This window comes from Microcebus murinus, chromosome 2 (assembly GCF_040939455.1).
Source record: "Microcebus murinus isolate Inina chromosome 2, M.murinus_Inina_mat1.0, whole genome shotgun sequence".
NCBI lineage: Eukaryota > Metazoa > Chordata > Mammalia > Primates > Cheirogaleidae > Microcebus > Microcebus murinus.
Genome location: NC_134105.1, coordinates 118824897 through 118849224, shown reverse-complemented (window position 1 = coordinate 118849224; position 24328 = coordinate 118824897). Strand labels below are relative to the sequence as shown.

The following is a 24328-nucleotide window of genomic DNA, read 5'->3' as shown; positions in this document are numbered from 1 at the left end:
ATCCCTAAGAGTGGAAAGAGATCACGGCGCAAATGTTGCCTATTCAATTACCGTGAACAAGCCAAACATCCAGGCCCTACTTTGACCCACTTTCAGTTTGAGTTGATAACAAGTAAAAGCAGATGTTAAAAAAGGAAGTTGAAATAAATATTAGTAAATAAGTTTCCTTAAAGACACCAAACCACTTATCACTAAAATAATGTATCAAGCAAGACTTCACGTGCATGACCAAGGTTTTGCAGGCCACAGGTGGACAAAGGACCAAGCATCAACAAGAGCCACCTCTGGATCTCCGGAGTGGTTAGTGTGGAGAGGAAGACAGGAGAACAAGGGGAAAGTAGTCTGTTCAATATGAATTTCACCATTATAAATATACTATTAGAGGTGTGTTCAATTCTTTGGATTTTCAGAGGCAAAACTGTGTAGGGAGAAGGTCTGCTCCGAAACCACAGCTTGATCACTTACTGTACAATATGACTGTGTGTGCACGCATCTGTGTTTTCTCATCTGCAAAAATGGAAATAATATCTATTATAATATTATCTATGATAATATCCATTTGCATTAGAATTTACATCATCATAATAAAGCAAGATTGTTATTAGAAAGTACCTAGAATGGCCACGATTATAAATTGGGTGTAAATTACTGTGAGTTTCTCCTCTCTACCCTCCTTACCAACACCTGCTTCTTCCCCTCCCCCTTGCCCTCCAGTGCAGGATCTCAGCCCCACAATGTCTCTTCTACCTGCAATTCTCCTGGTAGACCTAATCGTGCCATATGCTGTGTAGACTTTTTTAAAAATTCATTTGACGTCTTTCTGAATTCAAAACTATGAAAACATGTGTATCAGTCAGGGTCCAACCAGGAAAAAAAAAAAAAAAAGACACCGCTGTAAGTGTTTAAAATAGCAGCTCCTGCACAAGTGGCTGGAGAGCAGAGACGGCAATGGAGACCGTGGGGGCACCACTGCCCCGGGAGCCTGGCAGACAAAAGAAGGAGATGCGGGTACTGAAACCCAGTGGCCACTGCAGGGGCTGGAACCAAAGCTGCCGGCCAGGCAGGAGTAGAGTCACCGAGCGGTTGCGGCTGCTGGTGGAGCCGCCACATGAGTCAGAGGGAAGGGAGAGAAGCTCCAGGCTCCTCCTTCCCTCTGGCCTCCCATCTCCCACCAGAGCCTCCAGAGCCCAGAACACACAGCCTGCAAGGGGCAAGGCAGAGCAGGGGAAACAGAGGACTCAATCTGAAGGCACATAAAATAAGAAATGAACTTTCAGTAAACTTCCCAACTGTCAGCCAGAACCTCAGCTAACAGCTGACTTTTTTTACGTACTTACGGATGGCGACCTGAGACAAGACCCTTTGAGACAGCAGTGTTGGATGGTTTGAGTTCAAGGAGATGGAAGACATCAAGGAATAAGAGAAAAAACATAATCCAAGTGTTTTAATCTAGCACATTTATTTTATAAGGGGTTATAAAACTATAAATGATATAGGAATATAGGAAAATTAAGAAATGCACAAAACCAAAGTAAAGAAAACTACGATTTTTCTGAAGGAATATAAGGCAACCTAAATCAGTGCTGACTCATACTATATTTTCCCAGAAAGGTAGACTTTACAGTGTAAAGCAGTCCAATTCCCCCCAAATTAAATTATAATAAATTCCATGTAATTCTAATCAAAAGTCCAACAGAATATGTCAAAGAAGTAGGAAGAAGAGAAGAGCATCTGACAAGTTGATTATAAAGTCTATATAAAGAGTAAATATACAAAAGTTGCCAAAGACACTAAATCCAACCATAGAGGGAAGCTTAGTCTAAGAAAGCACTGTCATTTCAAATATTTATATTATCAGTTAACTATTTTGAAAAAATTAAGCTTACTACCTACCTCCCATTATAAGAAAAATAGATTTTTAAATATATTATGGAGTTAAAACATCACAAAAACTTTATATTAGAAGAAAATAGAGAAGAATATATTTGTAACCATAGGGTGAGGTAAGTCTAAGTGTGGCCATAAAGGAAACAACAAATTTGCTCCAAAATAATTAAACATTTCTACATGGAAAAAGTTAACAGGCAGGGTACACAGTGGGAGGAAACATTTGTAATGCATGTGACAGATAAAGAGTTTATTCATGCCATATAAAGAGCTGTCATAAATCAGTAACAAAAAGACAACAGCTTAATTTTTTAAAGAATAAATTATACTATGTAATTCACTGGAGAATAATTACAAATGGCAATAAATAAAACTAAAAATAAAATTTTCAACTTCTCAAACTTTTTTAAAGTGCAAATTATAGTAAGAGATCATTTTTTTTGCCTGCCAGTATTATGAAAAATTTTTACAAATGATGATATAGGATAGTGCATATAATATAGAGAAAAGGCACTATGTGGCTGGGAATGTAAATTGGTACAACTTCTAGAGAGCAGTTTGACAATATCCATTGAAAGTTATAATGTACATGGTCTATGCAGACACAGCCAATCAAAAGTGACTAGGCACAGTGGCTCATATCTGTAATCCTAGCATTTTGGGAGGCCGATGCAGGAGGCAGGAGGATCGCTAGAGCCCAGGAATTTGAGACCAGCATGGGCAATAGCAAGATCTCATCTCTACAAAAATAGAAAAAATAGTCGGGCGTGGTGGTGTTCGCCTCTAATCTCAGCTACTCAGGAAGCTGAGACAGGAGTATTATAAACTATTATTGCTATTCATCTACTTCAGAATTTGACTCAGGGCAAGAATAAGTCTTGTGATAAGTGCCCCATTAATTTTAAATAAAAAGTTGAGAGTCCTACCCATCTAGTGAGCCATAAATGTAAACTTGGCAGGAGGACAGAAAAAACATGCCCATACTCATCTTGCTTTCAAAAGTGAATCCAGCTACTTGGCCACCTCGCCCCACTGACTGCGCTCCCTTCTGGAATAGAAGCAATCTTCTGTTCCTGTGGAAAGTTAGGAAGTGCTAAGCGGCCTGCCTAGTCAACAACATCGGGGAATCCTAGAACAGAGCACTAAAAGAAATATGAGCATCCTAGTCCCCTGCATGGCGTTCTTCTCTTCACCACCCCTCCTAGACCCCTGCCAAGGCCTCCAGAATTTCTTAGAAGCCAGAATACCACCCACCCAACAGATGCAAAGAAGATGTTGAGGTCTGAGAGAAGTCTTCCCTTGTAGCTCACACTTTAGAGTTCTGTTTAACACCTTTGTGTCTCTTTCTCACCATCTAGTCAAAACTGTCATCTCCTCTCAATGAAGTTGGGGTGTGGAAGAACAAACACATCTCATGTTACCGGAATCCCAGTGTCTCTATAATCCACAATCTTTAATCTCAGTTGCAAAGGTCTAGAATCTTAGTTCATTTATGCAAGGCCAGGGAAAAGCTTCTTTGAAGCTTCCTGAAACTTCCAGCAACCTTCTCTTCCGATCAAGAACAACTTCTAGAGCTTTTCCTTCCAGAAAATGTGCACCAAGTTCCCTTCCACAGACTGGAAGTGGTGCAGGAGTGGAGTGTGTGCGAAAACTGAGCCCTAAACCAAAGGAAACTCAAAGATCCTGGCCCAGAGAAACATTTGAGATGCCAATAGATACCTATCTGATGGTCAGGTCTCCTTGGCAAAGGTTCCCATCTTGCATATGATGTCTTACAGTGTGGACACTTTAAAAACTCGATAACATGCATCAAGGGTGTCTTCTACTTCAACTCACATTGTCTTTGAAGTGGTCCACCCACCAAAAGCCTGGACTGTGACGTAAGAACCAAGTTCTTTCGCCTCTGTAGCAAGCCCCCCGGGGGAGGGGGTGCCCTCAGCAGTGCACCTCTCCTGAGATGGCCCTGGGTTGAGTGACACGTTTGGCTGTATATAAGGGTAACAGTGAGTTTAAGTGTTATACTGCCCCAGTCAAACATTTAACTCTCACTGTTTAGCTATATTTCAGGACAAAAAAAAAATAGACATCAAACTGTCTAATCATGGTAGGCTGTGAATAAAAAGGGCCAGAAAATATATTCAGTATATTCAACTAACATTTATCGAGACTCTGACACATGCTGGCTGCTCTTGTGTGTATTTTTTTTAAAAAGCAAAAAAAGCAAGAGGTATAAAAAATGTTTAAAAGGCTATGACAATTTAAGATAGCATTTTTTGTTGTTTTTATACCTCAGAGAATGAGATTTGCCTATCTGTTGTTTCTAATTGGTATTTTTATGGATGGGATTTTATGTAAGGTAGGATTATGGATCATCAGTTTTGTGGAAATATAAAGAGCGAGTAAGAATGTTTTAGCAATGACTCTATCAGGAAAGTTGCTGAGGAATAATATAATTCCACTGCATTGCCCAGTCACAAAGTGGCTTCATTCCATTGGCGTTAACAACATTCCTATAAAGTCATACGAGAAGGCACTTGCTTCCTTGTTTTACAGAGGAGACAGTTGACCCTCAACGTGTTCCTGTGATTGATTTAGTTATGTCACATACGTAACTGGTTGGATAGTAGAGGCTGGACTCAAACCCAGGCCTTATGACCGCACACTCAATCTTCTTCCTTCTTCCCTTGTTAAAACTGGGAAGTTATTGGTGGCAGAGAGCCAATGAAGGCAATTCAGATAGAACACAGGAGAGAGAGACAGATAGAAAGAAAGAAAAAGACAGAGACAGAGACAGAGAAACTAGTTTCTCTCAGGAACAAAGTAGACTCTAAGAGCAGCTCTCAACTCTGAAACTCCATGACCTCTACCTATAGGGTCATGATATCAAACATATAAATATATATTTATGTTATATAGTGCAGAGTATGGGTATTGAGCAAAGTGAGACTAAAATTGAAATGCAAAGAGATGAGTGTAAAATAAGAAGTGTCACTAAAAATTAATGGAATGAGGCTCCTGGTGACTGCCATCACATAAGGTATAGTGCTAAGAAACCTCTTTGCATAGAGAAACCCTAAACATAACTTTTAGGGTTAGCTGATTAGGGTGAAGTGCCAGCTCCACTATTCATTAGCTATGTCACCCTGAGCAAAGCTCATAGCTTTTCTGTGTTTCAGTTGTTTTCATGTAGAAAATGAGAATTGGGTGCCACGCCTCATGCCTGTAATCCTAGCACTCTGGGAGGCTAAGGTGGGAGGAACACTTAAGGGTAAAAGTTTGAGACCAGCCTGAGCCCTGAGCAAGAGTGAGACCTCTGTCTCTTCTAAAGATAGAAAAAATTAGCCTGGCATGGGGGTGCACACCTGTAGTCCCAGCTATCCAGTAGGATCACTTGAGCCCAGGAGTTTGAGGCTGCCGTGAGCTATAATGATGCCCCTGCACTCTAGCCAGAGCAACACAGTAAGACCCTGTCTCAAAAAACTAAATAAATAAATAAATGAAATGAGGAAGATCACAATTTACCTTACAGGATTGTTAGTGAAATTTGCACAAGATGAGGTGCATAAGAGACTTTTATACCCTATAAAATACAATAGGAGTGTCAAGCAGCAAAAAAACTATGACCAATATGTGGAAGTGACAATACAGAGGATTTCAATTAAATGTAAGGACTCTCTGCAGGGTAATATAGTCCAGTGCAGAAAAGAGCTCCTTACTGTTCAGTGAGCCTGTTTCTCCAGGAAGTTTGCAAACAGCAGCTGGGTGGCCATGTGGCAAAAAGGACTTCTACCTTAGAAGGGAGAGTAACTGATATTATTTCTAAGATTACTTCTGAATCCAAGATCTGTGGTGAGTGATATTTGGCAACTAGGGCAGCTGCAGGTTTATAAATGGCAATCTTGATACACACTGTTTTCCTTTTTTCTTAAGGCTGTTACAGAGGAGTTATGCCTGTGAGCAGACCTCATGCAGAACCCAAAGGCTGGCTGTCCCTGTGCCTTTGACTCTCCAGTGATGTGCTCACTGCTGGTACAAACCCAAGGCTATGTAGCAGGAAACAGAGTTCTCTGCCCCCATCGGACTGTGCCTCCTCCCTGACAGCAGCAAACCCTAACACAGTCAGCGGCACCGACATCACCCCATTGCTCAGATGAAAAATCATCTCTCACTACCACATCCAATCCATTAGCAAATCTAACTTACTCTTATCCAAAGGACTTCATCCCAACCCTTCTGTTACCAACACCCTGGTACAAGGCACTGCCATCTCTCACCTGGATTGCTAGAATAGCTTCTGACTGGTCTCCCAGCTCAGAGTCTTGACTTGCCACAGTCTGTGCTCCATAAACAATTAAAATGTCCCTCTTTAGATTGCAAATTGCATCATGTCTCTCTCTGCTCTCAGCTTTCTATCACACTTAGAATATAACTCACACCCCTTTCCAAAGCTTTCAAGACCCTACACCATTTGGCCCCCAGGTACCTCTCCAATTTTGTTTTCTATTGATTCCCTTTAGCTCGCTCCATCCAACCACACTGGCCTCAAACGTACCAGTTGCCTTTTGGTCTTAAGACTTTGCACTTGCCATTTCTGTGCTTGGTGTGCTCTTCCCTGGATGCCTATGTGGCTTGTTCTCTCACAGCTTATCAATCACCCTGCTTCCATCACTCCCTACAGCCTTGCCTTGCTTAATTAATCACAGCATTTACTACCACGTGACTTATTAGATATATTTGCTTCTTTTTTTATTGTCTATTTACCATCTCTCCATTAAAATAGAACTCCATAAGGGACTTTGTTTATCACTGTGCCCATAGTACTTAGAGAAGTTTTTGGTACATGGTAGATATTCAATAAACACTTGCTGAATGACTGAATGAATGAAAGTGCTGGTGCTTACTTCAAATACTAGAATTTTGAGTGGTACACTTAAGGATATCCTTGTGGCCAATTTGGGGAATGGTGGTGATGTCTAACATTCAATTTCAAGTGTAGCTTGTAAAGTGTGTGTCATAAGGTAATATCATATCTTTCCATTACCCCACCTTCAGCTAACTTTCTCTCACACAGAACTTGTGGTAGTAATGACTTGGGGCAATAAGACATCCTCCAGGGGAGCGCCAGGAACCCTGGGGGCACATCCACTGCCAGAGTCTAAGCACAGCCCAAGGGAGTGAGGGTCTCCCCTGAGATTTCTAGAAAACTTGGAGAGAAGACTAGACTTTCTACAGAATGAGAGATGGAGGCTCATGTCATTCTATGGAGAATTAGAAGAAGGAGTGACCGAGTAGAGCTGAAGGCACCTCCCAGTGGGGGAGGGGGAACATCGGCATTGCCCTTTTTCTGATGATCTACCAGAAATCTGGAGAAATTTTCCCAGTAAAGGGGAAGCTTTGACAACAGTGAGAAAATCATCACTGAGGTGATGCTCTCCCACCTTCCGGGTGAGCTGTGAGCACAGCCTACCCACTTAGCTACCTGCATTGCCATAGCTGGTTGGCTTCTGAGTAAATGCTCAAGGTCCCTGGCACCAGCAATGGCTATATTGTTTCTGAATAGGGTTTATTTCTGAGTCTGAACACCATAGGGAATAGGGCTCTGATGCCCCTTTTCTGGGATTACCTCATTCTGTTTTTGGATGATCCAAACACTTGAAAAAGAAAAAAAAAAAAAAAACCAAAGTAAAAATTTATCTCTACTAACACCAGAACTTACCCAGATCCCTTTGAAAAATGTAATTTAGCATGTGGGCCCCACTCCTCCTTAGAGCAGGACCAGGGAGTGTCTAGGGCTTAACCGCTGAGGAAAGCTGCTGCTCTGGCTTTGCGGGGCCAGGGCTTGCTCTCCAACTCTCTTCTTCCGATGAGCTATCATTTCAAATGAGTCACTTTCAAAAAGATGCCCCCACAATAGAGCTCTTTTCCTGTTAGGCTGTGGTAAGCCAAAACCTACTTCAGAGAATACAAAGTCACCACTCTGGGGGTCTAAGAAAAGATATGAGTTTAATGTGTTTTTAGTTCTTTGAAAAGAGAAAAAGGAAGAAAACCTCAAACTACTAAACTAGAAGCACTGTGTGTGTGTGTGTGTGTGTGTGTGTGTTCTACTTTGGGTTTAGCATTTCATAAAGGAACAATGCAGGTTCGATTTTCAGTAAACAGTTTCACAAGGTTTGGGTTTTTGACATTCTTATGTTTCAACTGATGTTCAGAAAAAAATTCAAGCTTCCTAAAGGAACTGCCAATACCTTTTCCATGAAATCAGTACTTGAAGCATAGTAAACTACAATCCTACGTCCAGAAAATCCCAAAGGTGTCCTAGGACAGCTCAGACTTAGAGGGGGAAAGTGAGGTGGTATCACTACTAGCTGATGGTGTCAGGCCATCTCAGCATGGCCCAGCCCCTTTCCCACTCCCTCTTTGCTCTGGGACCATTATCCAGAAGAGTCCAGAGACAAAAAAAATAAAAATAATGGTCCAGCAAACTTCTCACGGCCTGGGAACTGGCATACTTGATGATTGAAGCCAAAACGGGAGGAACAGGAAGAGGAAGATTTCATCTAGAGGGCTGAGAATACAGACCAGCAGACAAAAGGAGGACAAATACCTCTCTGACATTCTCCGTGAGGTACATGGTCAGGAGCCTGGTCACCCAAAGCACATGAATGAATAGAAGAATTTTAGGGCGAGCAGGTGACACATTTCAACTGGATCTTTGAATTAGCTGATTAATTCATTTGACGACTATTTTTTTAGTATCTTCGAAAGACAGTTACAGCTCTGGTGACCTGGCAGTTCCCCTTGATTCTCTTTCTTGTTTTCCAACGCTATGAATTAGGATGCATTATTGTTTCTTTGGTCTGTAGCCTCAAACCCCTATTGGATAATCTATGCAAAGCTGGATAAACAAACACTCACACACATGCAGAAGCCAACACTGATACAGATTCTCTACCCCTAAAAGCATACCCACAAACCCAAGCTGAGAGACACCTGCCTTATAGTTCAGGTTATTCAGTCAACACGTATTTATTGAGTACCTACTGTGTGCCAGGCACTGGGTTAGGTGATGTGGGTAGAATGATAAACAAGGTAGAAAAGGCCTTGCGATTGGAACTCTTATTCCAGTGGAAAAAAAGCAAATATTTAAAAAGTGGTCAAAAAGTAGTCTAATCACAGGTTATGATAACTACTAAGAAAGAAATATCAGTCAAATAATGAGAAAAAGATGGGGCTGTACACAGGACATCTGAGGAGACGACATTTGAACTCCGTGGAGAAATCTGGGGCATTCCCGGGGAAGGGAATGGAGTCTGCCCCGATGTGCGTCTCTACTTGGGAAAGGGGGGAAGCAGCCAGGGCTGGAGAGGGAGGAAAGGTAAAGAAAGGTTTTTGTTTGGTTTAATTTGAGTTGTCTTTTAATAAAAGGGAGTACTCGAACATACGTACATACTGCTGGAAATGATTTCATAAGCAGGCAGAGTCTGAGGATTCGGAGGAGACAGAAAATGCCAAAGGGGGCCAAGTAGGGAAGAGGGAATGTGAGCCTGGTGGACACATGGAAACTGTCCTCTCCCTCCACTGTAGCTGGATGTAAGGAAGAGATCATGCAGATGCAGGTGGGATTGTGTTTTTGTGTAGAAGGAAGGTTGCCTGACGAGAGGAAGGCACGAGGTTGGTTTACAAGAGGAAAAAAATAACAATATAACTGGAAGAGTGAAGAAAGGTGCTTACTAGGGAACTGAAGAAAAGGTGCTGGGCAGGGTTGAATAATCATTTGAGATCTGTGATCATTAGTGTAAAGCAACAGTTCTCAACCAGGGACGTTTTGTCCCCCTCCCCACTCAGGGACATTTGGCAATGTCTGGAGATATTTTTTCATTGTCACAGGTCTGGGAGAGGAGGGTGCTACTGGCGTCTGGTGGGGGGAGGGCAGGGAGGCTGCTAAATACACTACCATGCACAGGGCAGCCCCACAGCAAAGATTATGCAGCTTAGAATTTCCATAGAGCCAAGCTTGAGACACCTGATGTAAAGTGACATTATATTTATGTACAGACTATCTCTTCCAGGCCACATAAGAAGACGATAATCCTCTCGGGGGGCAAAAATGGGGCCATGCAACAAGGTGGGAAGAGGACTTATTTTCATTCTATGTCCTTTTAAAATGTATACCATGTACATGTATTATCTATTCAAGTCAATCAAAAGATCAAAATAAATCAGTGATAGATCAATAATTGACTGATCAATTTAACAGATGACAGATAAAAATAAAAGGAAACCAGTCATCCTGCTTGGATGTTGTTTTCTCCAACAGCATTCAGCTGCTAGGATTACCAGCTTTAAAGAAAATAGAATTTTTTGAGGGGAATACAGTGGAGGAAGAGAGTATTTTGGAGTTGAGGGTCCTTCTGAAGCACTGATAGTGAGGACAGATGATGACAACTAAGTTGAACAGAGAGAGGAGCGAAGATGAGGAAGGAGCTGATGGACATACAAGAAAATAACAGAGTTTATTAATTAGAGGTCTCAATGTTTAAAAACTAGTATTTCAGGAAAGAAAATGTTAGACCAATTGAGCTGGAGTAATAGGGGGTGATGTTGGAAAACACAACATCTGAAATCAAATTCTAAAGGAAACATTGCCATTTCTAATGATAACAAAGTCCAGGGAGAAGCCATCATAAACAGTAGTTCAAGAAAATAAGAAAAAGTCACTGTAAGTGGCAAGCACAAGACGGCAAGAAACCAAGTATTTAAGTGGATCCCACATAGCAGTGGCTCCCTCTGGAGAATGAAGTGCCCCTGATAGAGTGGCTTGTTAGTAATGGTAGATGCCATTTTCTGATGCTCTACTATGTGTCTGATACTTTTGTACATATTAGCTCTTTTTTGCCCAAGAAAGGTCGAGTGACCTGTTCAGAGATCGCATAGTCGGCAAGTGGAAGAATAAAGATTCAAATCTAAGGTTTTTAGTCCAAATTCTGTGCCCTTTCTACTATGCCATGGCTCTGCCCCCAGGGAGAGACAAGTTGTCATCAAATCTATGGAAAATTGGGTAAGCTTAACACTGGTAATAATATTGGTAATGGAAACTCTGGGAGGTGGAGAGGAAGAGAATATATAGCAAGGAGGAAGGCCTGGCAAAGATGGAAAGATTTTCTTCATAGTTCTTCTTACCCCAGTAAACTCTTCTTAAAGTGATCTGAAGTCATAACGAATGAAGAAACCATGGAAGACAGAAATAATAAGCAAAAAATTCAAATCTGAGTGAATTCTAAAAATGTTATTCACAATATTTATCTATATGCAAAAATACAATTTTTATTACATTTTTCATTAAAAACACACAAAATGTATATAAATATTGACTATATTATAAGAAAACAGCATCAGTAGCTGACAATGTTTGAAGACTATTAGAGTTGGATACCAAGAAGCATTCAAAATCTACCCCCAAATGCAACCCATAATTTCCAAACATGGACTTCACAATATCCACATTCTCTCTACTTATGTGACTCTTTAGTCTCATACACACACACACACTCACACACAAACACACACACACACCCTGACAATGGCACTGGAAATACAGAGTCTGTGTAGGAAATGGACCGAGTCCCCAAAAGATCCTTCTTGCTTCTCCGTTAGCATCACATGATGGCTCAGCCCATGCATTTATGTAGAAGTGAAGATGATGCCAGTGAGGCACTGGCCTCCCACAGTCTCATTAGCTTATTGTGCAAGCCTTGTCCTCCTTTTCCATCCCTTATACACTCATGTCACAACCATGTATCTGAGGTAGCAGGTAGACCCACCTGAGAGGTGAGTTAAAAGGTGTTCTTTTCCATATGCCAAAATGTTCCCGGCCACGTACGATGAGTGTAGACACCTGGTAGCAGAGGCTTTTCCGTGCCTCTGTGTCTTCACATGGCAGCCCAAAGTTTTGTGTTCTTCAGTCACATTCCTCCTCCTGTCTGCCTCATGGCCCTTAGCCGGGATGAGGAGCTGCAGAGCTGCTGGACCCTGTGGTCTCAAGGTCCTCTAGATTCATGTCTTCTTTCTTGACCTCAAATAGGCTTAAGAAGACCCTCATTCAAGACAATATTCTCAGTGCCTCTAGCAAGGAACTGTAATGGAGAGAATCCATTGCCTTGTGTCTAGCAAGGAACTGTAATGGAGAGAATCCAATCTAAGAAAAGAGCTTTTCTTAGAGTTTATATAGGCCAAAAAATGTCCTAGATTCCTCAAAATTGACCAGAGAGAGCTCAGACACATTGACATATAAATGATCGGCACTGGTGAGATTGAACACTGCCCCCAAGTAGCTGCTACGGGCCCACATCCGCCCGGCAGTACAGTAGTTCATCATCTTCCCCTCCATCATCACCAGATCCTGAGGGTACCTGGTGTTCCTCATGTAGACTTTGTGGCTCAGGGGCTGGTTGTTGCAGGATTGACCCCGGAAGTACACTTTGGAATACACAAAGTACAGCCCAGTGTCATTGATCACAAGGGCACCCTTCTTATACTTCACTCCAGAGATCAAAGAAATTCCATAGGTGTCTTCCCATTCCAGAGGCATGGACCTTGAGTTGGGCTTGCCTGAAATAAATCAGAGAGGAGCTTTCATCCAGGAATGCTCATGCATTTCATTCGACAAACTAAGTTCCTAAGGCAAAACTCTGGACCCTTCCATGAACAAATGTTTTACTCAGAATATCACAGCCCATATAGAACTGGCTGACGGATCAGAACCCGATCCATCACTGAATTCCTTCAACAATTCCTTTGTTGAATTACATGCCTCAATTTTATCACCCACACAACCGAAACAATAATATATACCCCTAATCAATTGCAGTGAGAAATTATTGAAATAATTTTAGCTCTCTGGAACAAAGATTTTATAGTTCTCAGAACTAGCACAAAAACTGCTAGGTTTTGAGGAAAAACCAAATCCAAGGAAAGTTCCCAAGTTGGGAAGCATCTTAGAGATCATCTGGTCCATCTTCTCACCTACAATAGGGATACTTCAGCCCCTGAATTTGGGCTAAAATCCCCTTTCCATTGTATTCTCACAGTATTATGTGCATACCTTAATCAGAGAACTCTGCAGTACTGAAATCATCACCTTGTGCCTGTCTCTTCCTATTAGACTTCAAGTTCTTTGGAGACAGGAACTATGTAGTACTAATTTCCATGTCTCTAGATCTTGACACACAGCAGGTACTGAACAAGTGTCTATTGATTTGGCTGGATCATTCTATAGTCTCTGCCTAAATAATTCCAGGGACAGTGGTACCCCACTTTCTATGACATTTATCCACTTCCCAGTTATTTCTGAAGCTTACAGTGGGAGCGCACCTACCATATTGCTAGCAAACCACTTCACTCCACTCTACGACCATACACTGACAGTCCACGAGTGCCAGGCCTGCGTCTCCCCTCTCACTCCTATTTCTACTCTTGGACAAAGCAGAGTGAAGCTCTTCCAAAAAACCAAAGCAGCACTGACTAAAGTGGTTTCTCATTCCCCACTCTTTCAGCTCTAACCTCCTGGACCTATGCCCCAAATCCCCTGAAGGTCTTTGGAATGACTGAAGAACTTCTTATGGGCAGGGATCATGTCACAATCAGCTCCAGGTCTCCAGTTTTAGAAGAGGGCCTTTCCCAGAGTAGGGGCTCAAAATATGTTTGTAAGATTGACCTGACTATAAAGATGTGAGTATTCTTGGGTTCTAAACACTGTCACTGGAAAGTAACAACTCCCTCAGAGCCTGGTAATGGAAAATAACTAGCCAGCCATTCTGCCTTTTGCCAAAAGCCTTCCCAGCCCCCACCTGTACCATCCACATACAGACCTGTTAAATGGGCCACTTTCCTTGGCTCCTTTTTTTCAGAAGGTGGACTGGGGTTGCCTATATCATGGAAAGACGAAAGATATATGTAAAAACGAGACAGCAACTATTATTTTGGTGGGACTCTAAATCTCACCATTAAAAAATATATTTTAAAACCATAAATGGCAATAGTCTATACATACTAATCATGCAAATCCAACCTGTAGGACTCACAGCAGTCTATATTTTAGAAACAGAGAAGTAAAAAATAAACCAAATTAAAATAGACATTAGACATATGCATAAATTATAAACTTACAATAGAACATAATTAATATAAACATTGATTCATAAAGAGCTGTTGTATCAGTTACTGCATTTAGAACTCGCCACAACCCTTTGAGGTGGGGATTACTGTCCCACTTTATAGATCACAAAATGAGCTTAGAAGTTGGAAGGCTGGTCCAAGAAGACCCAGCTACTCAGTGTCAGAGGTAGGACCAACACTCCGGTCTCCCAACTCCAAATCCAGGGCTCTACCCACTCTGGCCCTGCTGGCCCTTGGACTCTGCAGGACAGAGGCTACAATCTACCCCAAATTAATTATCCAAAGGCCTCAAACAATCACCTGGTAACACTGAGACTTCAAGTACCTTTACTGGCTCCTCACTGAACATGCAGTCGCAGCCCGTCTGCCCAGCTCATTTCCCCACTCACTCACAGGGGACACTGCCACACGACGGGAGCTCTGCAGCTGAACACACCCCACTGCCCTGCCTCTGAGCCTCCTGCCCAGAACATTCTCCCAATCCGACCTCGGTGCCAAACTCCTAACAGTCCTGTGAGGACCATCTAAAACACCACGTTCTCTGGGAAACACTCCCAGGCCTTTTTAATCAAACATGTTCTTCTCTTTTGAAACCTAGGGTCACTCCATCCTCCCCGCCCTTGTCAGTTTGACTCCCCTTCTCTGCAGCAGGTGTGTAAGTGGTTCCCTTTAGATGAGGGCACGTTCCTTGCTGTGTGGTGAATTCACCAGCGCTTTTAGCCCAGTTTCTAACACAGGGCATGGTGCTAGCAAACGTTTGCCAAATTAAATGGAAGGAATTAAAACAGACAATAGTTCTCAAAACAGACACTACTGCTCTGGCTTCAAATATCTGGAGAGGCTACCTACCACTTAGCTAGAGCCGACTGAAGCACTCGAGCAAGACTCACAGAAGGTGCTGGTCTAGGGCAGGCTCGCGACGAGCCGTGAAACTCGCACAGCGCGCGAGGCCGGCCCACTCCGAACACTACCTGAGTGACCCTGACCTCGCTAGCCACCCGCGACGACCCACCACGAATGAGGGGTTAGAGAACAGGAAGGGCAAAACTGAGCCCTCCTGCGTTCCCGCACCACACGCCGCCCAGCAGCTGGCCTGGCGGCGGCCCAAGCGCTGACAGGAAGCGCGGCAGAACCGCACGCCGCGCCCCTGCGCGTCCTCGCAGAGCCCGGGGCGCCGTTCTTCTCACAGAAGGCTCTCGCGCAAAAAGCTTCTGCCGCGTAAATGCTGGGAACAGACTGGAAATAGATGCTGGATGTTGGCGGTGCCGGTTTCCTGCCCCAGGGTCTCAGCACGCGCCCTTCTCGGGCTGGAACGCTTCCCATCCCCCACCCTCTCCACCGCACATGCGCGCAGCTCCTGGCCGGCGGCTGCGGAAACCGCACCTCCTCAGCGGGGACACTCCGGACCGCTGGGGGGTCACAGTTAGCACAATTTGAAGTTATGTTATTTGCTTGCTTTTGTTTATCTCCTCCTCCATACTAAAAGCTCCGTGAGGACAGGCCCCCTTGGCGCTCTCAGTCTTCACCCAACACCTAGTCTTGCACATAGCCAGCTCTCCAAGAACCCTTGCGAACGAAGGAAAGAATGAAAGATTCATTTTGTGAACTGTGCAAAAAGTGGAAAATGTAAAAAGAAGCAAATAAGAAAGTGAAAATAATCCATAATAGTACCTCCCAAAGAAAAATCACTGTTAGCACTGTTGTCGTTTCTTTCTAAGAATATAAGAATATGCCTGTGTGCTTACATAGTCAGTATGAAATGAAACATACCCTAACTTGTCTTTTTATCTGGCAATAGAAAGAGCACAATCCCCGTGGCATTAAATGTCCTGGTACCTGGTTTTTAATTGCTGCATATTATGTTGTCATCTGAATACGCTGTAGCATATTTAACTACTCTTCTAGTATGAGGCATTTAAGTTTCTTCTGAATTGTTCATTATAAACAGCTTTACAAGAATGTGATGAACATCTTTATGTATAAAATCTACAAGCACATCTCTGATTGTTAAAGTAAATGCTTAGTGATGAAATTAAAGGTAAGCTAACAGTTTCAAGCTTTTCATATGTACTTCCAAACTGCTCTTCAGAAAAGCTATATTAACCTACATGCACACCAGCAGAAACTAAAGTTTAAGCAGGAGCTTTTCTGTCATATCTTTGCCAATCTGGGTTTTTATTTTTACTCTTTACTAATTTGATGGATAAAAATAGGTAACTCCTTCTTTTAATTTGTATTGCTTATCTTTTTAGCAAAGTTACTAATTTAATTTCCATGTGATAATTCACCAATTCCTCTGGGTTGACCTGGGGAAGACAGTTATTTACTAGGGTAGGTAGAACTGACTCATCTGTTCATTTGACTTTTAATCACTAAAATAACTCCAGAGAGTGGGTGAAAGATGAGTAATTAGGGACCTGTCTGACCAGCCACATTCCACTGATTTTCAAAGGGATTTTATTTTTTAAATCCTCCAGAGGCTTCATTTCTCTAACAAATATTTCCACTCTGCTTGTGTACATATGGACTTTCTAGCACTTAGGGACTTGGACCCAGAACTAGAGACCAGAACATCCCAGCGATGGCTCCTACGAAAGCTAGGACAGTAGGCAGATGGGGACACTATGGTAGGCACATCCTGATAGACTAGACCAGGCCCCACCACACGGATGGGCAATGCTGCTGGCTGTTTTCTTCTGAGTGTCTGAAGATGAGATTTACCTATTGTCTTTGCAGAGATATCCTGCTTTTCACTTATTTCTCACGCCATGGCCACTGCAGAGAAACAGGAGTTTCCTCTTTTCATGAGGCACCTGTCCAGGTACTGGAAAGCCCTGCAGGTGACGAGGCGTCTAGAGGCCATGCTGCTTCTAGCCCCAGTTCCATACCAGGGGTCTTGGGCATCTCTAATCTATCTGGTGTTTTGTTCCCTTCTGAAAAATGAAGTGGCTGGATCAGACACACTCTAAGCTCCCTTCCAACTTTAAAAATTCAATGAATCTTAGTTTAACACAAATGAAGCATATCCTAAAATCTCTTCCCACAGTTTCCAAAACTATGCTCTGAGATTTCACGAGGTCAGTGTTCAACATTTCATCTTCTTCCTGTGTTGGTCTCATACAAAGGATTTTACTTTGTTATCAAAGGTAGGTAGCTCCTGACTGTGGGTGAAGCTGAACAATCCTTTGAATAACAGCTACAGTCCTCCCCTAAGCTTCACAGTGACTTCAAAAGAACCCTCCTCATGTAGGCGATTGTCCACTTTTTAAAAGTTCAGTTATAGCCATAAAATATTTTAAAAATAAAGCTTGACTCTTTAGTAATCTCTTTCAGAGAGTTTAACAGAGGAGAGGACATTCCCCACAAACAGCTCTCTCTGCCCTCACTTTCCTTCATGTTCACCTTCTCTTCCCAGGAGTTACAGCCCCTGGCATGAGCGCCAGGCCCAGGATCCCTGTGGAAGGGGTCGGGCCTGGAGCCAGCGGCCCAGGGGGCAAGAGTCCAGGGTTGTATGTGTGTGTCTCTTTCCAAAGCCAAGTGGAAATGATTTTGAGTTGTGCGCAGTGCTCAGCTACACTGACTTTGAGCAATTAAGTTCATTTCATATTTCAAGGTAACTCAAGGAACCATATTGACCAGAGATTCAGAATTAGCCAGGATTCCTCTCACAGTATAAGCCCAAGCGTGGGACAGAATACCAGGCACTCTACCAGCATGGGTCAGTGTTGAGGGTTATCTTTGGGAACTCAAAGTACATGCATAAAAGGACTCACCTATTTGTTTCTCCAGCGATGATGCTGTGTGCCTTTGGTGGAGAGACTAGCAAAAGAAAAAGAGAAAAGATGCATCATAAATAAGAAGTTTTTTAGGCAAAGGAAGCATAGGAAGAGAATCCAAATTATTGGGAACTTTTTCTAACTCTGCCTTTGGCCAAGCAATTGTGCCTCACTGTTCCTTAGTTTTGAGATTTGGAAAGGCATCAATATTTTTAAGTATTTTTGAAGATTTACTTCAGTCATTTGAACACATTTACTTCTAACCAAGACTCAAAGTCTTTTTATTCCTTGAATCACTAGCTATGAGGCAGTAAGTGGTTCAAAAACTGAGTGGACAACTGAGAAAGGAAGAACTGGTTGGCTCTGATTCATTGCAAGATAGAAAATATTCTATTTTGTAGAATTTCTATTTCTATTTTGCATTTACAAGATAGAAAATATTCCTCTATTTCTCTGCCTATAGAATAGAATGACTAGAAAAATTCACTGGAAGATAGAAAAAAAAGGATGGAAGAAGCACTTTGCAAGCCAGACAGTGGTCCCCGTGGGCCACACGCACCCTCCACCCCCCTGCGGCAGAGCTGCGCTCGCCCGGTGGCGCCAGGGTGCGGCGAGCACAGGCAGGCTTACCTGTCGCAGTTCCGCCAGCTCCTGCTGCAGGTGGAAGAGCTGAAACATCCCCAGCCCCAGTCCAACCAGGGCCACCAGAACCATGAAAAACATCACAAAGAGACACGGGCCTGTGCTGTGGTCCCTCTTCTTCTTCAGGGGTGGCAGTGGGAGTGGGGGCAGCGGCGGCAGTGGCAGGGGCGGGGGCGGGGGTGGTGGCGGCGGCGGCCTCCTTTGACCAGGCCTTCTGGGCACAGAGGTCGGGCAGGGGAGAACTGAGCCTGGAGGGTCCCAAGGAGAGCTGGCACTGCTGTCCACCCAGTAGACCTGGGGATACGGGTAACTGAAGGGCTGCTGCATGGCCGTCAGTGGCTCGGGCCAGCCCCAGCGAACGGTTTTACTTCTCAGTCCGGTGGAGGCTGGAGGATCAGGGCCGGGACGCCTGTTGCTGACTGCTCAAGAGAAGGGAGCCCGGCTGGTTCTTATAGAGTTTCCATAGCCAAGGGAAACACCTCTCTCGCGTGCTCTCTCGCTGCTCTCTCTTTCGTTCTGTCTGTTTCGGCTTCTCAGAGAGACACCCACTCACTTTGAAGCTGAGAAGCCTCAAGAAGCTCAGAGCAAACCCCTGGAAGTTTCCACCCACAATTTTCTGATGAAAGCCCTCGAAGCCTCACTTGCTGTCGCTGCGCTGCCTGAAAGGCTGGCAGGCTGTGCCCGCCTTCCCCGGGTCCTGCAGGGCAAGTCAGCCTGGGCGTGGCCCTGTGGGCATGAGAGGCTGCCCAGGGGGCCAGGGAGGCATGCTCAGGCACAGAGGGGCGAGACCAGGGGGTCACGGCCAGAGATGTCCCTCCCACTTCTTACCCTTTGCACAAGGAAATCATCCCCTGCCACTAACCCTTTCCCGCACCCAGGTACGCTTTACTCTGACATTGCAAATCACCATAATGCACAGGTCAAAACCCTGCCCCACCCACTCTACATATCAGGTCGGAGCTAGCAAACCGGTGGCCCATATGCCTTGTGGAAACCATAGACCTGCTTTTTTTGTACTTCACAATATTTTACTTTCAACTGGTGGCCCACTTTTTAAAATCAAGACAGTCCATGTTAAAATATATATATTTCTATTCTGTTTTGAAACATTACAATATTAGATACCCTCGAGGCCATCTCTGCAAACCCCATCAGCCGAAGCTGGGTGGCAGCTGCTCCGAGAGTGACATGCATGTGCACCAGTCTCCCGGGGCTCTCCCACCAGCCCGGGAGAGATGCCTGGCCCTGCAGGCACTTCTGTTTGAGCCCCTGTCATGGCTGCCAGATGAAATATATGGTGCCCAGTTACATTTGAATTTCATATAAACAATAAGTAATTTTTAGGATAAATATGTCCTAAACATTTCATGGAATATACTAAAAAATTGTTTATCTGAAATTCAAATTTAAGTATGCTTGCTTGATTGCTTTTTATTAAGCTGGTAACTCTATCTGAGCTAACCTCACCTCAGATACCATTTACACACCAATAACTTCCAAGTACTCAGCATCAGTCCCAATCATTCTCCCCTATAAACCATATAAACTCCCCATAAATCCCTATTTTCCCCTTATTGGAGAGCTCTACTTTTCAAATTTCATTAGTTTTTGTATGATGCTTTGAGATTTTTGTGACTATCATCCTGGCTCTCTCACCTGTACTAAACCAACACCAAACATATCATCTCCCTGCTACACTCTGCCCACCCCATCCCGCCCCCATGCAGCCTGTTTCTGCTGAGGTCACTTTCTGGTGACAGCTTCAGCTCCTTTCTTTTCCTCTCTCCCAATATTTAACTGGCCACGCAGGAATATTTTACAGTTAAATTTATATTTAAAAATATGGTTCTGAACAATGTTTGTTAGAATTATTTCAAAATTTAAAAAGCTTTTTGGTTTTATATATATATATATATATATGGTAGAATTCTTGAAGCTATAATTTCTGATTATTACTTATGAAGTGTAAACAGTGTTATGCTCTACTTTTATGAGTGCCTGTTGTTTGAAAAAAAACTTTTTTCAATTTGCTACAAATCTATGTATTTGGTATAATTTATATATCTATTGGTTGGCGTTTTTTAATTATGTCATTCAAGTGTCAGTTTCTGAGATGAATGAATTAAAATTTTTTCCCACACCATTTATTGAATAGGGATTCTTTTCCTCAGTGTATATTGATGTCTACTTTGTCAAAGATCAGATGGAATATATGGATGGTTTTATATCTGAGTTCTCTGTTCTATTCCATTGGCCTATGTCTGAAAGGCTACCAGGCTGTGCCCACTTTCTGCAGGTCCCAAGGACAAGTCAGCCTCTATTTTTGTGCCAGTACCATACTGTTTTTGTTACCATAGTCTTGTAATATAACTTAAAGTCTGGTAAAATGATGCCTCTCAATTTGCTTCTTTTGCTTAAGGCTACTTTGGCTACTTGGACTCTTTTTTGGTTCCAAATGAAGTGCAAACTTATTTTTTCCAGATCTTTGAAAATGGTATTGGTATTTTGATGGGGATTGAATTGAATCTGTAAATCACTTTGGGTAGTATAAACATTTTAATAAAGTTGATTCTGCTGATCCATGAGCATGTTTTTCCATTTGTTTACATCATCGGCAATTTCCTTCCTCAGTTATTTTTAGTTCTCTTTGTAGATGTCTTTTACTTCTTTGGTTAAATATATTCCTAAGTATTTATTTTCTTTGTAGATGTGAAAGATATGAAGTCATTGATTCTCAGCTTGACTGTTGTTGGTATACAGGAATACTACTAATTTGTGTACATTGATTTTGTAATCTGGGACTTGCTGAATTTATCAATTCCATAAGCCTATTGGTAGAATCTGTGGGTGAAATTCTAGATGTAAGATCATATTATCAGCAAAGAGTGATAGTTTGACATCCCGTTTTCCCATTTGGATACCCTTGATTTCCTTCTCTTGCCTAATTGCTCTAGCTAGGGCTTCTAGCACTATGTTGAATAGAAGTGGTGACAGGGAGCGCACTTGTCTTGTTCCAGTTCTGAGTGGGAATGCTTTCAACTTTTCCACATTCAGTATGATGTTGGCTATGTGTTTGTTATATATGACATTTATAATTTTGAGGTATGTTCCATCTATGCCTATTTTGCTAAGAGTTTTTATCATAAGAGGGTGCCGAGTTGTGTCAAATGCTTTTTCTGCATCTATTGAGATAATATGATCTTTGTTTTTGCTTCTATTTATGTGTGAATTGATTAACATACTTTGCACCATCCTTGCATCCCTAGGATGAAGCCCACTTGGTCATGGTGAATTATTTTTTTTTTTTATGTGCTGCCTCATTCGGTTTGCTAGAATTTTATTGAGGATTTTTGTATCTATATTCATGAGGTATATTGGTCCATGATTTTTTCTTTTTGTTGTGTACTTTCCTGGCTTTGGTATCAAGGTGATACTGTCTTAGTAGAACTTCCTTCTTGATGTTATAAAATAATTTCTGCAGAATGAGTACTGTTGGATGTGAAGTCCATGTGCAGGGGGAGAAAGAACTCTTAGACAGTGAATAAGATATACAAAAGTAAAAGTTTATTTATTTTCCTGAGAAATAGAGAGAGAGAGAAAGAAAGAAAGAGAGTGGCCATGACACACAGAGTGGAGAAATAAATGTCAGGTGGTGAGAAAGTTGCTTGGTACTTTTAAAGGGTAGAAATGTTCTTTTCCCTCTGCTTCAGAGGACTGATAACAAAAGTGGCTTTGAAGCTGCTGTGCTGGCTTTTTCTGTTTCTCATGTAGCAGACTGATAGCATAAATCAGTGTCTTCTTTCTTCTTGATAGTGGGAGGCACCTGGTACTATCTCTTCCTGAGGAACCAGGGAAAGTTTGCACTCCTACTGTCCACTCAGGAACTTTTTCAAGGCTAATAAATAACTCAGAGATAACAAGTTAGGCCACACATGTTTTAATCAAACAAAGGGTAGTTGTGTTTGATTTGTGTTGAGTTTATTTCTCTTACTTTCTGTTTGAGAGTTTAAATTTGGCTGTGAAACCATCTGGTCTGGGACTTTTTATGTTGGAAGATTTTTTTATTGCTGCTTCAATTTCACTGATGCTCTGCCTGCTTTTGTGGAGCCTGAGGGCAAGCTTACCCAACCCAGCCTTGCCCAGCTGCACTCCCCCATCTGCCTCTGCTGTGGCAGAGAATTAGGGCTCACCTGAAGTTCTAAGACCCCCACCCACCACCTGGGGCATTCGGGTGCTTCTTCTGAGGGACTAGAGGCAGTAACAGGACCCAAAAACAACACTGAAACTTATTCCTTCTGGCAAGCACCACCTACTGACAGGAAGGTCAATTTGCACACCCTTTACAGCATTTTCTGACTCAATTTACAGGGTGTGATTGATTCTCATACAAGCACCACCTGCTATCTGAGAGATTAAACTGGGCATAACATTATCCAAACAAAAGAAAATCTAAAAATCTAAAAAATCTAAAAATAAGAGGCAATAGCTGCTCCACATGAGAAGGAATCAGTGAAAGAACTCCAGAAGTATGAAGAATTAGAGTGAAAGGTCACCGCCAAAAGGGAACACCAGCTCTCTAGCAATGGACACCAGCCAAAATCAGAATATGAAATGACAGATAAATAGTTCCAAGTATGAATTATAAGCTCAGCAAAATACAAGAGAAAATGGAAAACTACCACAAAGAAACAGCAAAAAAAATTTCAAGAAATGAATGAAAAATTCACTAAAGAAATTGAATCATTTAAAAAATCAAATAGAACTTCTGAAAATGAAAAATTCATTCAAGGAAATGCAAAACAGTGGAAAGTCTTAAGAATAGATTAGAATAGGTGGAAGAAAGAATCTCAGAGCTCAAAGACAACACCTTCAAATTAGACAAGTCAGTCAAAGACAAAGAATAGAGAATTTAGAGGAAAGAACAATGCCTACAAAAAATATGGGATTATTAAAAGAGACCAAATAGGAATTATAGGCATCCCTGAGGGTGAAGAATAAATCACATAAGGGTTGAAAAAATGAGAGAATGATAGAGAAAAACTTCCCTGATCTTGCTAGAAATTTAGATATCAAAGTACAAGAAGCTCAAAGGACACCTGGGAGATTCATCCCAGAGGCAATTACCATGACACATAGTCATCAGACTGGCCAAAGTTGACATAAAGGAAGAACTCCTGTACGCTATTAGGTGAAAACATCAGGTAACTTACAAAGGAAAACCCTCAGGCTAACTACAGACTCCTCAACTAAGATCTTATAAGCCAGACAGGGACCCCATCTTCAATCTTCTTAAACAGAATAATGGTCAGCCTAGAATTTTGTATTCTAAAAAACTAAGTTTCTTATATGAGGGAGAAATAAAGACTTTTTCAGACAAGCAAATACAGAGGAAATTTGTCAAGAAGAGACCTGAACTGCAGGAAGTACTCAGATCTACATTATATATCAATCAGTACAATAGAAACCCACCAGTGTAAAATTACTCAAAAGCTAAAGCTCAGGGCCCATATAAAATAATAGCTAAAGAGGTAAAACAAAGCAACAAGGTTTTACTCAATAGGATATACAAAAATGCATCCATCCCATTTATCAATCCTTTCAATAAATCTTAATGACTTGAATTCCCCACTCAAGAGATACAGGCTGGCTGATTCGATATTAAAAAAATAATAATAATACAAACCAAGTATTTGCTGTCTCTAGGAAATACATCTAACCCACAAGAACTCAACTCATTCAGACTCAGGAGGAAGGGATGAAAAAAATATTCCATGCAAACGGAAATCAAAAGAAAGCATGTGCAGCCATTCTGATATTAGATAACATAGACTTCAAATCACCAATAGTAA

The 24328-nt window shown here is 42.2% G+C and overlaps 1 protein-coding gene across 1 annotated transcript; it reads right to left on the bottom strand.

Annotated features, from left to right (window-relative positions):
* Positions 1-11154: 11154 nt before the first annotated feature.
* FASLG (Fas ligand) lies at positions 11155-19081 on the bottom strand. Its single transcript, XM_012765118.2, has 4 exons — positions 18468-19081; positions 17835-17880; positions 13755-13811; positions 11155-12495 (listed from the first exon to the last, which is right to left on the bottom strand). The coding sequence occupies exons 1-4, from the start codon at positions 18804-18806 to the stop codon at positions 12101-12103; spliced, it is 837 nt and encodes a 278-aa protein (XP_012620572.2). The 5' UTR covers positions 18807-19081; the 3' UTR covers positions 11155-12100.
* Between the last annotated feature and the right edge of the window lie 5247 nt (positions 19082-24328).

Bases quoted from the DNA above. Each gene is read 5' to 3' on its own strand.
- FASLG (XM_012765118.2), bottom strand. From the start codon at position 18,806: ATGCAGCAGCCCTTCAGTTACCCGTATCCCCAGGTCTACTGGGTGGAC. The intron at 13,812-17,834 runs GTGAGTCCTTTT...TCCATGATATAG, and splicing joins ATCGCTGGAGAAACAAATAG to GCAACCCCAGTCCACCTTCT. The intron at 12,496-13,754 runs GTCTGTATGTGG...GATTTATTTCAG, and splicing joins GAAAGTGGCCCATTTAACAG to GCAAGCCCAACTCAAGGTCC.